At 39.0% G+C, this 15,652-nt stretch overlaps 1 protein-coding gene across 2 annotated transcripts in view; it reads left to right on the top strand.

Annotated features, from left to right (window-relative positions):
* Nucleotides 1–15,652, top strand: part of WASL (WASP like actin nucleation promoting factor) — a 38,286-nt gene that overhangs the window by 16,053 nt on the left and 6,581 nt on the right. The window contains exons 2-9 of one of the 2 annotated variants that reach the window (XM_077338352.1): nucleotides 1,147–1,281; nucleotides 1,998–2,084; nucleotides 2,762–2,858; nucleotides 4,909–4,932; nucleotides 8,851–9,019; nucleotides 11,291–11,333; nucleotides 12,205–12,358; nucleotides 12,974–12,991. In XM_077338352.1, coding sequence (XP_077194467.1) covers nucleotides 1,147–1,281; nucleotides 1,998–2,084; nucleotides 2,762–2,858; nucleotides 4,909–4,932; nucleotides 8,851–9,019; nucleotides 11,291–11,333; nucleotides 12,205–12,358; nucleotides 12,974–12,991 — 727 coding nt within the window. The remainder of the gene's footprint in view (nucleotides 1–1,146; nucleotides 1,282–1,997; nucleotides 2,085–2,761; nucleotides 2,859–4,908; nucleotides 4,933–8,850; nucleotides 9,020–11,290; nucleotides 11,334–12,204; nucleotides 12,359–12,973; nucleotides 12,992–15,652) is intronic. The other variant, XM_077338353.1, reaches the window with a different exon arrangement.

Below are 15,652 nucleotides of genomic sequence, written 5' to 3' on the forward strand. Positions count from 1 at the left end.
GGGGGGGCGACATATGCCTGGTGGAAGAGCTCCGTCTTACAGGTCCTGCAGAAAGCTGATAATAATTCTGATATGGCCCTCAGCTCTTCCGGGAGCTCATTCCACCAGCTTGTGGCCTGGGCTGAAAATGAACTGGCCCTGGTCGAGACCAGGTGAATGTCCCTGGAATCCAGGACAACAAGCAGAATCGTACCCGCACAGCGGAGTGCCGTGGCTCATGCAATCTCTCTTAAAATAAGTATAAAGCAACTAGTACAAGTATGAGGACACTGTTTTTATTATTTATTATGTGATTTTATACTGTCACTCCCAGCATAGCTGGCTCACGGCGGTTTACAAATCAATATACATCTCATTAAATATTAGTAAAACATCATAAAAGAACAAAGTCCCCACAAAGTACTCTAAAATACAAGTATTAGTCATAACAGACGTATTACATTAGTCACAATTCGTGATATCTCTGAGTTTAGTGTGTGCTGACTGATGTTTTGAAAACATGCTGGCTGCTCTGGTCTTGGAGAGTAAGCCTCTGCAGAATAAATCAGAAGTTTTGCCAGTAGTGTTCAGGCTTCCATGAACCTTGAAATGAGAGAGTACAAATAACATATGCAATCTAGTCTTGCAGAACTGGAGTTGCAGTAGAGTCTATACATTGCAGTAAATTCTATACTAGATTTTGGTATAGTAGTAAATACATGGTTTTACAGAAAAAACAGAAGCAGTTAGTCCAAGGAACCTGGAGCAGGTTTCTACCCACTGTGGTGGTATGTGTAAAATCTGGCCACTGCCACTTCTTCCTAATTTCTCATTTTGATTCACAGCTACCAGGTAAAAGAAGGGTGCCCAAATCAGAGCTTTCAGCCCTTGCATCTTTTCTTTGAACCTTACCCAGAAGTAGGGCAAAGGAGACAAAAAATACACATAGGTTTGGGGTGGGTGGGTTTGCAAGTGTTCTTGTACCCTTGATAATAAGGAGTGCACTAAAAAAATGTGTTTAACTGTTGACTTGAAAAAGCCAACTGTGAAAAATGAATTGAGTGATGGATCTTGCTTGGTTGACTTTGTCTGACTTTGAGCCTGTCAAAAAAGGTGATGGCACATTGATCCATTCTAAGTCCTAAAGCCCTTTTTCTCCTTTTCCAGACTATGTGCTCTGCAGTTATTCAGATTTATGCAGCAGATCGCAATGCCGTGTGGTCAAAGAAGTGCTGTGGTGTAGCCTGCCTTGTGAAAGACAATCCACAAAGGTCTTATTTTATCAGAATATATGATATCAAGGTAAGGAACACACAAATAGAAGGATCTGTAGTGTAGGACGACACAAATATATCAAATGGTAGGAAGCAAAACTGGTAACACTATTGTCTGCATTTTAAAAGACCTCGATCTTTGTAGGAACAAAACTGAATGTGTTGCTGTTTTACTTGGTGCATATTATCATTTAAAAAGAAAACAAAAAAAATAATTTATGTCTGCAGAAAGAGAAAACAGCACCTCCACTTCCTGACTTTTGTGGCAGAAGTTATTACTGTTGAACAAACTGCTGTGTAGCTTAAAAAAAATGTCCTATCTCTTAGGCAATACAAACAGCCACAGTAAGACAGGAAGTAAAGATTTAGTTATGAGAACAATTATGTGTGTCTCTCCCCCATGGATACCCCACTGTTTGATCATGGCTATGCTTTAAAAAATAAAAGGTGATATGCGCTATTGGGGTGAGGGCTACCATTATGGACTATTTGGATGGGAAGAATTTATGCAGAACTTGTGCTGTTATTTTGCATAGAATATTCCCAAAGCCATTATATAACAGCTGCATAGTGCAAGTACCAGGGAACAATGCAGGTCTATGTCCTCAAGATAATGCCGCTCTTTTGATTTCCAAAGAGAGAGTGCTGACTAGGAATCCCTGAGGTGTATGGGGAACGTAAAGGTTTTGCTGATTTCTGGTCGTTTCTTTATGGTCTCAGGATGTGTATTTCTTTTTCTTTCAGGATGGAAAACTACTATGGGAACAAGAATTGTATAATAATTTTGTATATAATAGTCCTAGAGCGTATTTTCATACCTTTGCTGGGGATGTAAGTGTTCTATATTCCTTCTATACTTAATCTTTTTTTTTAATTTCCCTGAAGCTACCTGTAAAGTATCAAATAATGTGTTTCATGTGCTCACACGTGTAGGGACTCATTCTTGTTGCACAGATGAAATAACAAAAGACCTTGAACTGTTTCAGTTCATGTTTGGAAATGTATTGAAAATTCATGGCCATGAAGTCCACTTTCTGTCAGCAGGATCCATGTACAGCTCAGAGCCACTCTTACATGATATCTTTGGCCTCCAGTTGCAGCTGCTGAGAACCTAATTCTCCAAGTAATTCAGGGCCTGACTTGGATCAGGACCACTTCACCAGCAGAGGCTAGTATTGCTCCACAGTGCCTTTTCCTTGAGCCAAAACTGCACCGGGGGAGTGGGGGAGGTGGTACCTTTTCTCCATTGTGGGGCTGTAAATGCAAAAAGCATGCACGCACACCCACCCACACCATTTCAGCAGGGAAAATGGCATGGGGAGGCACTGCAATCCTGGTCTGAGTTTTACCCTACAGTGCTTGGACAGCTGTCACATGGAGGAAGACCCTGACTCAGCTTGAGGCAAAGTGAATCGTGCAGAAGGGCTCATACTTGGCTGAGACTACACAGAATTTATTTACAGTTCATTAGAAACATTAATACACTCTGGGAATTGATTGTTTTTCAGACATGTCAGGTGGGTCTTAATTTTGCTAATGAAGAAGAAGCTAAAAAATTCCAGAAGGCAATAACAGATTTACTTGGACGGCGCCAACGGAAATCTGGTAAATGTACAGTTTTGTTCAGTGTATAATGTGAAAATGTCCAGAAGCAAACATCTAGGACTTAACTGATCACTCAGGCTTAATTTTAAATGTACTTACATACTTCAACTGAAAATTGGAGGCAGAAAATAACAAACTTCTAAATATTAAAAACATGATGTGTGTCTAAAAGAGTTGTAAATTAGGCATTTCTACCTCTTAGCTTTTCTAGAATAACTGGGTTATTAATCTAATAAAGATGAATTGCCATGGAACTTTTCAATGTATTCATGGTCTGTCCTGAAGGTAGCTTCTTCCCCTTGGTGCCAGTCGCTCCCCCCCCCCCCCAGGTTTTTTTCTTTGTCCTGATTCTACTCATGTTTAAATTTTTGTCCTTACAGAAAATGTCTTCTTCCTCCCTCTTCCTCTAAGCTTTCCATATTGGATGTAATTTGGATATTTACTTTTAATTAGTAGTATGTTATGAGAAAGGAACCCCCAAGAATACACAGGGAGGCTGATTCTCATTCCCCCGGTTCTGTTTCTCTCCCCTTTCATCATTAACCTTGCCATATCATAACGGAGGTAGCCACTGCCTCAATTCAACTTCCATTTTGGGTTGCTATAGGAACCCACCATGCCCCTGAAGTCCCTTTTTTATATATTTGAAAATTTTGGAGGTTCTAACTTGCAAGTTAGTGGTTTGGTTCAATTTTTCAGTGATTACATTCTTGTACAGAAACCTCCTCATTCAGCCACCAGATGGAGTTCTAATTCTGCACTGTAACCTTGGAAAACTTTCTAGCAGTAGAATTTGCAGTTAAGTAATATGGTTGTCGATTTACTGGTCCATGGCTCTAATTTCAAACTTCAGAACAGGAGAAATCTGATATCACTTGACACAGAGGCATTTGGTTAGTAATAAAATTAATATTTACATGTATAGCTGCTAGGTTGACATGAAAGTTGTTGTTATTTGCTATATAGCATGCATTTATACAAAGTCATCCTGTATTGAAACCATACATGTGCCAATGTGTATTTGAAAACGTTTAGTCATCAGTTCCTTATTACTTTCTTATGTTAGTATTGTTGTTTTTAAATCTAAAATATTCAGCTTGGCTGAATATTTACAAGTTAGGGAATACAACCTAATTTTACTTTCCTTGCAAAAATGTACACGGTTTACCATCTCTTCTTTATTTTGAAGAAAATGTGTATTTTAGTTATAAAAGTACCAAAGTGTTGTATGATGGTGACTCTGGAAGCATTCTTCTAAAACCTAGCAGCTAAAAATTATTTCTGCCCATGTGCTGCTTTTCTTTCTCTGTTTGGTCTAAAATGGCATAAATTCAGTGGGTTGGATACTGCCATTTGCATACCAAAGGCATTCATGCTTGCATCTTCCTGACAACTCCTCTGCAAATCATGGCTCAATGTATGTGCTGAAGAGGATACTATAGGAAGAATTGAGAATAGGGCTGCTCTGCTACTTATTTGACCTGAACAAGGTGATTTTTCCTCTATACTACAGTTTCATCTTGCCACTTCTTCCTCCATCCCACTGAAGGCACCATGGGAGCTGCTGGGGGCAAGATCAGTGAGCAGAAGATGTTTGTGTAATAGCAGGAGTCACCCCTGTGTATGCAAGAGAGCTCCTTGAAATACTGAGAGCATGTTTAAGACAGGAAGTGGGAGGGCTGATTAGCAGAGTGTCTTGGATCTCTGACCTTTTTGAAACCAAATATGACTTTCAAGGAATCTCAATAGTAAATTTGTTCTTGGTCTTGCACTTTGCATTGAGGGACTGTCGCTCTAAGCTTGTCTTCTACTTAAGCAATCATAGACCTGATGAAAGATTACTTGGAAGATTTGAGGTCACCCACTGGCCATTAGAGGATATTTGCTGTTAAAATGGGGGGAGGGGGAGCTAACGATTTTAGCAGTTTGAAATGTGACCTATATTCCCCTGGTAATAAAAGATCTCTAAATTAAAAGTTAAGAAATGTTTTAACATTCAACCTCATGCCTGAATGACCTGAAATATCTTCTTTCCCTCTTTTTATAACAGAGAAAAGGAGAGATCTACCAAATGGTAAGATTTTCCTTGCATTAATCATCTACTGTCTTCCTCTTTTAAACATTTTTAACTTATTTCCTTAGCTGCTCATCTCCAAAGAGTCTCACTGTCTATGACCTGACTTGTGTTTCAGTCTGCTTATGATGGTTATCTATAGGGCCTGACTCAGTTAAAAACTATACTATAAAACTGCCTTGAGAAAAGCACAGGCAGAGACATGAAAGCAGGACTAAAAATGAAGAAAAGTCAGCATTGCTGGGCAAGTGTCAGGATCTTGGAGACACTCTACTTGCTTTTAGCATATGCTGACACTAGAATGGTTTTCAAAGCTGATTTATCTGTCACTTGACTTAATATACAGACATCAAGCTATCTGCAGAATATCTGCACATCTTTCACTTGCTATTAGTTTCTTTCACCCTTATATTTTTAATATCTTTAATGTTGAATGGAAAAGGCCTTTGAAATGAAAACACCCTTTTGCTAGAAACCTGTCTTAAGGTTGCATCGTAAGAAAAAATGTAGAATTAAACAAATTAGCATTAAGGGTTATATAAAATGCATTAGCCTGTAATTTCCTGGGATTTGTGTCTTTATTCTTGTTGGTAATGGAAAAGTCTTTAGAGTGAATCAGTTAGCAGTGGTTTTGCCGACTGTTCATAGCGATTGGAATGAAAATGGGGATTTATCAGAATTAGGGTTTTTTTTTTAAAATCTTGCCCAGAATGATGTGGACTACTTGCTCTTTAATTCAGAAGGTAGAATCTGGTTTAATCTGCAGCAGGCTACCCTCCAGTAAGGCAGCATTTGAGAAATATATAGAAGTTCTGCAATGTTTTGTACTACATTTTCTGGAAAGTCTTCTGAAGACATCCCAGATATCAACATCAGTGGATGCTTAGGGCCACTATATTGTCAAGTTCTTCCTAATGAGGACCTGTATAGACCATTTTCATCTTCACTCATTGAGCTGTCGACAGCTGATGGGGAAGGTGCCTGTGTTATGATGGGGAAAATTTTCTTGGATATAAATATGGCAGTGTTGGAAGAAAATGGAAGTTCTTCAGATGATACACATCTTCAGATTCATAGTAAGTATGGTTTTTCATAGGCTGTGATGAGCACAGCTGCTCTTGGGGTATTAAAATGGGTTGTAAATAAGGACTTGAGGGAATTAGTCTTGGACTACAAAACAACCAGATCTAAAGCATTAAACTTTCTAATAAGAAAAGTGTCATTTTTGACATATTAAAAATACGTGAGTTGCATCATAAAGGGCATTTTCCTGAATATAGAGCACTGGAGAATTATTAGTAGTATATTTTGTTATGATTGTTATTTATTTCATTATTATTATATTCCATGTAAGCATTCCACAACGCTTAATGTAAACCACCCAGAGCTGTAGGGAAGGGCGGTATAGAAATCTAAATAAATAAATAAATAAATTTTGCCATTTCATTAATCAGTTTGCCTACCAGACACATTGAAGAAATACACAACAAAAATCAGTTAACATGCAAAACAGTCTATATGCATTAAGGAAAAATGCTCCTTGATAAGGAAACATCATAATATCATATTCAATGACTGGGCATCTGCTTGCTGAAACAAGTTTCTGTAGATCAGTTGTCCTGTACCACTCCCAGAAGTGTGCAGAGAGAAAGGAAATACAACAAGGTACTTTTCCTTGAACCATGATGATACTAAAAAGGCAAAGGTACAATAAAAATACTTTGGTGGATGTGAAAGGCCAGTCAACTAAAGGACAAAAATAATTAGTAAAAACTGACCTTGCACATAAGGAATAATATCGTTACAGTATTCATATAGGCAGAATGTTAAAAGGGATTGTAAACTAGAAGTGATATAGAATACCTATTTCTTGTATTGCTTTGTAACATCTTTCTCTCTGCTTATTCCTACTTTTCTTTCATCATGAGGGTCAAGGTCACCTATCTAGGTATTGACCAGACCTGCTTGGCTTCATCAGATTTGTTGGGTCACGTGACTTCTAAATTATATGCTTAGTCCATTGTTGCATGGGGAACCCTATTGTACCATTTTTGCATTGAGCCATCCTTTCAATTCAATAAAAATATCATTAAAATAACACTATTGAAGTCATGGGTTGGAATGCTAGGCATTATTGTGGTCTATTCTAAAGTTTAGAGTTCTTTTAAACAATTTAGCCCTGAGGCAACCAATTTAGTTGTCCAGAAGTACATATCCCATGCTAGCTAACATGGCTGTCTTGATAGTAATCTTTCTTTATGTGTGTGTGTGTGCGTGAGATATTCAGATTTTGTTCTATATCTTGTAAATTATGGGATAAACAGCAGTTGGGTTGCTTAACTTAGCTTCAAATAAATATAGAATCTTATGACATCTTCTCTTAAAATTTTGGTGTTCAGCTTGACATAGTTTTTATGAGTGGGGACTTCTAATCTGGCAAGCTGGGTTTGATTCTGCGCTCCCCCACATGCAGACAGCTGGGTGACCTTGGGCTCGCCACAGCACTGATAAAACTGTTATTACTGAGCAGTAATATCAGGGCTCTTTCTCTCAGCCTTGCCTACCTCACAGGGTGTCTGTTGTGGGGAGAGACAAGGGAAGGTGACTGTAAGCCGCTTTGAGACTCCTTCGGGTAAAAAAAAGCGGCATATAAGAACCAACTCTTATTTTTTTTGCATGTGTACAAGCAAAGCAAATGAAGTAGGTCTCAATAAAGAATATGTGAATAGTCAGCTCACTTACAAGCACTGAGATTTAGAGTTATATTTAAAAGCACTTAAAACTTGTCCACTTACTTATACTATGCAGTGGGATCCAGTTATTTAAGAGCCAAAGGAATTGTTCCTCTGAGAAACAGTAGATTTGATTTGTTTCACGAAATGAACATCCAATGATATGTTAGAACCCAAGCTATCATGGAACAAAGTTTGAGTCCAACAAAGTTTAATTCTGGGTATAAACTTGTGTGTATGTGAAAAACAAGAAAAATATGTTTATCATTATTATTATTATCATTATTATTATTATCATTATTATCATCATCATCATCATCATCATCATTATTATTATTATTATTATTATTATTATTATTATTATTATTAATATCCCGCTTTCCCCCGGAGGCTCGAGGCAGGTCACAGAAAAACCAATCCCCTAAAACAATAAATACAATTAATACAAAAGTTACAAGAATGGCGGCAAAATTCAATAGCTAACCCAATTCCACACCCCCTAAGAAGGCAAAGGGAGGGGGCAGATGACAGACGAAACCGTTACATTTGTGAGGGGGGGCTAGATCTTCTTGCTGCCCGGCCTCAACTGAAAGCCTGGTGGAAGAGCTCCATCTTGCAGGCCCTGTGGAATGATGACAATTCCTGCAGGGCCCGCAGCTCTTCTGGGAGCTCATTCCACCAGGTTGGGGCCAAGGTGTAGCCGTGAGGATCCTAGCAGCTGCATTTTGGACCAGTTGCAGTTTCTGGATCAAGCCCAAAGGCAGGCCAGTGTAGAGCGAGTTACAGAAATCTAATCTGGAGGTGACCGTTGCATGGATCACTGTGGCCAAGTGTTCAGAGGACAGATAGGGCGCTAGTAGCTGAGCCTGGCAGAGATGGAAAAATGCCTGGCTAGCTACTTGTTTGACCTGTGCCTCAAATGTTAGTGAGGCGTCCATGGTCACCCCCAGGTTTCTGGCCTGAGACGTGATCTTAAGTTGCGTCCCAGCCAGAGAGGGCACATCTCATGGCAGTCTTGTGATTGTGGCACTTAATGCATTTAAAAGTTTTACTTGCTGTTTGAAACTCTCTCCTGACTTTCCTAAATAGAACATCTGTAGATGAAAACAAATGAGTCCAAGGAACATAACAGAGTACGTCAGATGAATATAACACTAACACACAATATCCATTTGTATTGTTGCAGGTCCGAGTCTACCAATGGCAACTGTTGACATCAAAAACCCAGAAATCACCACCAATAGATTTTATGGTTCCCAAGTCAATAATATCCCTTATACCAAAGAGAAGAAAAAAGGAAAAGCGAAAAAGAAGAGACTGACAAAGGCAGATATTGGGACTCCTAGCAACTTTCAGTAAGAATGCTTACTCTCTGCCCAAATGGTGCATTGAAGGAACAAACTATTTTGCAATAAGTGGGTTCATTTTTCGATTGGTACAGGTTTCCAGTGTTTGCTTTTCCAGTGTTTGCTGTGTACCAAGCAGATGAAAATGAAAACCTGAAACATCTGTCTACATACATGTCCATGGGCTAGATGCCATGGGGAAAAGCAGGTTCTCCATCCAGAAAGCAAACTTTAAAGATTTTTAAGCGCAGTTTGGCAGATGTTACAAAACAAAACAGCACTAGGATTTCAGCAATGTCATCTTATTACATAATGATATGGAATGATTATTTTGGAGGAGGGGAGAGGAGATTAGGGCACTCAGCCCTATCAAAATAGGTTGTGAAGAAATTGCTACAATCTGTTCAACTGTTTAATGATGATGCACACAAGAGGCATGCAGCACAGCCCAGGCCAAGCCACAGCCATTCAGCGTCAGAGCCCACCGAATGTTTATAATAGGTGTTCAGTACCCTTTCTGCCTTTGCTAGGGGTAGTTGTCATATGTATGTTTATTATAGTAGCTAAACTGGATTTAGGCAAGCATGTTCAAAAGCCTCTCTTCTAGTTGAAGATGTGTGAAGATAGAACTTTGTTTGTATTGTGCTGCCCTGTGTATGAGCAGACTCCCTTTCTCCTGTGACAAATAATTTTTGATACTTGATACAGAAATTTAACTGAATTGGATATCAAAAGCAAGCCACTTTCAAGGAGCAGAAATGAAGTCATGGGACGGGCCAGATTTACTCACCAGAATGTGATCACTTACTTAATCACAACATATTTGTATTCAAATATTCTTGTATTGGAAGAGCATATTAATACCTTCTTTGGCTCGTTTGTTGCATGTTTTAATGTAGAAAATGGAGTCATTTTCAGATGCCTGTGATCAATCAGTATAGTTAAATAAGGCTGGCTGTTTTTTAAAGTAATAACCTCACTGGTTCCTGCATAGTAGTTACCTTTCTGTAAATGAAAGGAGTCAACATCAGAGGCACATGAACCCAGAGATGATGATTACAGGATTATTTTTAAGTGCTGCAACCCAGACTTTAAATTGAAAGTTGTTCATCATGGATAACAAATTTCTAACATGGTCTTCTTGTGGACTTTACAGTGGTGGTGTGAAAAGATAAATATCTGAGTAGGGATACTTTCAGAGAGAAGCCATGTTGATCTGCAGTAGAACAGCTAGATTTGAGTTCAGTAGCACTTCTTAAGAGACCAACAAGATTTTCAGGGAATAGGCTTTCAAGAGTAAAATCTTGTAGTTTACATTTTAGCTTTTCTGTTGTCATGGAGTAAATGTTACAATTTATTTATCTGCAGTATGTCTTATTCATAACTAGGTAACTTAACAAAGTGAGCTTTCCACTTGTTCCTAAGGACTCTAACATTGCTTGGAAGCTTAGCAGTGATTCTTTGAAGAACAGTCAATAATGGCAGAAGGTTCCTTGAAAAACTATTTGTCTGCCATTATTGTATGCTGCAGGGGAGCTTTGAACACATACTTCACTCACACAAGATCACAATAAGTTCTGGCTGGTGTCCTGAGTGTTCATGCTAGAATGTACCTCAGAATCTCTAGCATCATATGAAGCTCTGATGGTGGATGTGTGGGAGTCCTTAGGCAGACGGATCAATGTAGAAAGGCTTCCCTGTGTGTGGGAAACTTGAAAACCACTGTTATATTGGCACTAAAATCTTAAATGCATTCAGTGACAATGATGATTTCTAATGGACCTCAGAATTAATTTGTGCTAGAGACTTTGTAGGAAGTGTATCACTGAGCACAAAGATTAAATCAAATAAATGGTTCATGCTGTGTCTGGCATACAGCAAAATTGCACTTGTTCAGAAGCTGAGCTGCTTATTCACAGAGGCTGTTTCCATGGTTATCAGACTTTGAAGAACGAAATATGGGTTTCACCAGTACAGAATGGCCTCTTTAAGTCTTCGGGGAGTCTGCTTTCAAAAATGTTACCCCCTCAGTTATTGTTGATGATTCTAGGATACAGTACTAGCAGTACTATGTAGAAGCTGTCCAAATGGCATGTGCAAAATCTTATCGAATGTTTTATACGCTGAGGCCATCTTTTGCTCATCCTAACCTAACCAATTCTATCAGGTGAACAATTCCTTGTTGCCATTTAATTGTTCTGAAGACTGCACATTCTAATAAAGTTGCTTTGACCTGCTATCTGTACTAGACCTCCTGATTTTTGTTTTGCTTCCTTCTAGGCATATCGGGCATGTGGGCTGGGACCCAAATACAGGTTTTGATGTAAGTGTGATGACAAGCCTCTCAGAACTTACCATCGAAGCATGTGAGGTTCTGTGTGTTTTGTTTCCCACAAGTTTTGTGAATATGTGGCCATTGCTTCTGTGGAACAGGTGGAATTGGCATTTGTGATTCATACATTTTATTTATAGCCTGTGTATCTCCCCAGTGGTGAACCTAAAGGGGCATGCAATAGAAATAAGAAAAAAAGAAAATTGGAGAGGAGGCTTCTGAATACAAAGCAGATCTTCTGAGTGATCTTCCTGCCAGCTCCAGGGTACAGCCCTCTGGCTGTTGTCCTTCAGCTTATGCACAAGGGTTCGAACTTGTGGGCATGCCCAGGCCTTAAAATACCAGTGAAACAGGAGAACAAAGTCAGCTAGAGATTAGGCATCTGTGCTAGCCAAGTAGCAAGCATTTCCTCCTCTGCCATTTTGATTCATACAGGCTTTAAAACTGTGCTACAACCCTACTTTAAGCTTCATATATAGAAATAGAATCCGCACTGGAAATGAAGTACATCTAACTATTTGTTACTTTATTGTGAATCTCATGGGCTTGGATCTTGTTCTGCTCCAGCAGAGTCTCCCATGTATAAATGCCAATCTTGTCTCCTCTTGTCCTGCTGCACTGTTTGGTGACTTCAGAATTGTATCCCAGGAGGTCACAGGACATCAAGAAGGTGGAGAGCTACAGGGCAAATAGACAAAATTTTTCCTATGTCCTCTTTCCTTGAAGTACATAGTGCAAGTAAAAAGGATCCAATCTATGGATTTATCTGGCAAAATAACAGTTGGAAAAACCCTTTTCCTTCAAATACTGATCTGCAGCATAAGCTTATCTCTAACTCTGCAAATAACTCTCTTTCCCTTAGGTTAACAACTTGGATCCAGAGCTGAAAAAACTGTTTGATATGTGCGGAATTTCAGAGGCTCAGCTGAAAGACAAAGAAACGTCCAAGGTTATATATGATTTTATTGAAAAAACAGGAGGAGTAGAAGCTGTTAAAAACGAGTTACGTAGACAAGGTATGTCCTTGTTTCTTCATGCAGTTAACTTACAATTTTTTTTGTGTCAAAATATTTAAATTGTTTTCAGCAAGCTCAAACACTGTTTCAGGTTTTCCCAATTACAAAAGGCATCCTATTAGCAAGCATGTTAGAACACACAACTCTCCTCCAGTTCTACATTTCCAGACACACTTGCGTGCAAACCATTCAAGTTACGCTTGCTTCACCTTTGATTTATGGAAGCCGCATGTTTATGTATCAGTTTAGGGAGTGGTATGCCTCACTGCTAACTGGTTTAGGGAGATGTATGCCTCACTGCTGACCCAAAAGTGAGGAACACAGCTCCAGTTGTGGGTGCAGATAGCCTCTGTGTTATTTGGGAAATATGCCCAATAGCCAAGTAGAGTTAAAGATGGGAGGCCAAATAAACATACTGTTTTAGTTCAAAATTTAGATCATACCATCCTGGAAAGTATACCTGACTGGTTTACCTGCCATGAGGACTTAATCCATGTTGAACAGATGGCAGAGGTTGGAGATTTCCCTACTTTATGGAAATGGACTTGAGGAACTAAGTGGGATTTGGGGAGGGAGTTCAAAGAACATTAATACATTTTAATGTTTATGATCTAGGTCCACCACGTTGGAGTGGTATGTATGAATTCTAGTCTCTGAAGTTCTTCACATTGTGGTTGTGTGTGGCACATGGTGCATAAACACTTGGGCAAAACATAGTAAAACAGAAGTGGAACATCAGATTTACAAATTAGCATTTGAATTACGACCACTTTATTCGACTAGCATGTTTTCTTTTTGTTGGAATTCTTGGCAAGTGAAACATGCTGTGGTCAGTTTATAACACTAACTTATTCACTTCCATGTTTTTTACCCATCCACCATATAATAATGTATGGTCATTTGAAGTGTGCATGTGTTTAAGATCTTGTTACTTTGAAGCAAGCTCTTCTCCCTTCTGTTTTTTCTTTCTCGTGTGTTCTAATTGCAAGTCTCTATACTTACAAATGGTAATGTTAGGATTTGCTCTGTGGTTGGCTAAATGGATTGCATTTATCAATACATGGCTGGTTTATGGGCTTTGATGTGAGTGAACTGCTTAAGACTGGGCAAGTTGATGGTGACCACAGAGGTGTGGGGTAGGTTGTGCATTGAGAGGATGGGGCAATTTCATATTGTAGAACATGTGGTCTCTCACAGTCAAGAGACCATTGCCTAACCAATTCCTCCTACTCTGTTCCCACAATTATAAAACAGCTGTGGCATAAACCTTACATAACAAATTTTGCTCAAAAAATACAACGCATCAAATGTATGAACAGGCAGTTGAATCAGTAGCCTTACTTTGCTTAGCCAGTTACCAATTTTCCTAAATGCAAGTCTTGCCAGGTTTTGAGAATTTTTTACTCATGTTTCAGTATGATTTCTCAAGCTTAGCTGCAACAACATAATAAAGTTGAAATACAAATTATTCATTCATTCATTCATTCATCTGATTTATATCCCGCCGCTCCCCAAGGACTTGCGGCGGTTTACAATTCATTAAAACCCCAATAAAAACTTAACAATAAAATAATCTCACATAAAACCAGCAATCAGTAAGAAAATCTGGCAGAAAGCCTTGTCCCAATTTAGTCCACTTAATACTGTCTCAAGAGGGGAGGGGAAAAGAAGAAGAGAAGGAAAGGAGAGGGCGCTGATGGAATACGCTAAGGAATAAGACAGATCTTTAATCAGCAGTGGTATATATTTAATGGCCTGTCCTGGATAGCCCAGGCTAGCCTGATCTTGTCAGATTTCAGAAGCTAAGTTGGGTTGGCCCTGGCTGCTATCTGGATGGGAGACCAATTGAGGAATACCAAGGTCATGATGTGGAGGCAGGCATTGGCAGACCACCTCTGAATAGCTCTCACCTTGAAAACCCCACCAGAAGTCATCATAAATCAGCTGTGACTTGATGACAATTTCTACTACATGTCTCAATATCAGAACCCAGGGGATACAAGTGGTTCTTTGGTACTTTCTTGAGCATAGCAAAGTCTTGAATCTCTCATTGTCCATGGCATCTGTTTCCATTGTCATGACAGAGCATGCCTGACTTGAGGCTGATATGAAATGGGGGTGAAAGCATATTCTAGTCAGTGATCAAGAAGTAGCAGATGACAGAGCACTTTCTCTCTCCTCAGTGCCATACGTAATGGTAACAATGTCTAAATGCTTCTGAGTCAAATTAACAATTGGCAAAGATATCTGGCTGTCACAACCTGAGCAAGTTATTATTTCCAGAATGACTACAAGAACAGTCACATGTAAATGCTCTGCAGTAGTCCAGCTGAAAGATTACCATAGCATATACTGCAGAGGAGCATAGTCAGTGAGTCTGCTAAAATTGATGCAAATATTATTTCATCATACCTTTCTTCCATTCACCCTGTGTCCAAGGACACTCCAAAACTGTAACCCTGATTTGTGAAAGTGTAAACCACCACCAACCCTCCCCCCCCCCCAATCCATGACTGGTGTTTCCACCACTTCCGCAGACACAAGCCTTCCTGTTGCACCCTGTAGCCTCCATGTTGAAAACTTTTTGCATTTCAATATTATATGGTGGCTTCAGTAGATCTTTATCAAGGGGCATGAATGAACTGTTGGTACTTTGATCCCTATTTTAATGTTTAGCCCTATTCAATTTGTTTCAACAAATTGGTTGTCTGAAAAACTTATAAAAACATAAACCATTTTGACTAATAGTTGAATAATCCAGTCATCCAGGGACACAAGGAGTTCTTTCCAAGAAAATATGAATTTCAAGCTTCAATTAAGCCAAAGGCTTTGAGCTGCTTTCTGGATATGTATTTTCTCATCAAGGCTATGGGTTGAATCTAATGATCTTTTCCATTAGGTGAGATGTCATCCATCAATGGAAGGAGTCATTGGATTCAAACCTAGGAGAGTAATGGTGGTATTTATGAGTATAAAGGTAGAATGTCACTGTTAATTATCAGTTCTGGCCTGCTCAGGAACTTGATGATTACTCATGTAGTTTCATACAGCAAAGAATGCTTTGTGATGTTAGCATGATAGAATATGTACTCAGCTGGGGATTTAATGTGACCATAAGAAACATTGTTCAAATTTGAGATGATAAAATATTACTGTGTCTGTTTGGTGCTAGATAGACATCGCTGTCATTCATACTTAGTGTAAACTGAGCTAAAAATTCCTGTAGGGAAAACACAGTGAACAGAGAACTGTTATAAAATAACCAGACTGGATTGATGCCTTTAATTGTGACTA

The sequence above is a fragment of the Paroedura picta genome, chromosome 5 (genome assembly GCF_049243985.1).
Source record: "Paroedura picta isolate Pp20150507F chromosome 5, Ppicta_v3.0, whole genome shotgun sequence".
NCBI classification, from domain to species: Eukaryota; Metazoa; Chordata; class Lepidosauria; order Squamata; family Gekkonidae; genus Paroedura; species Paroedura picta.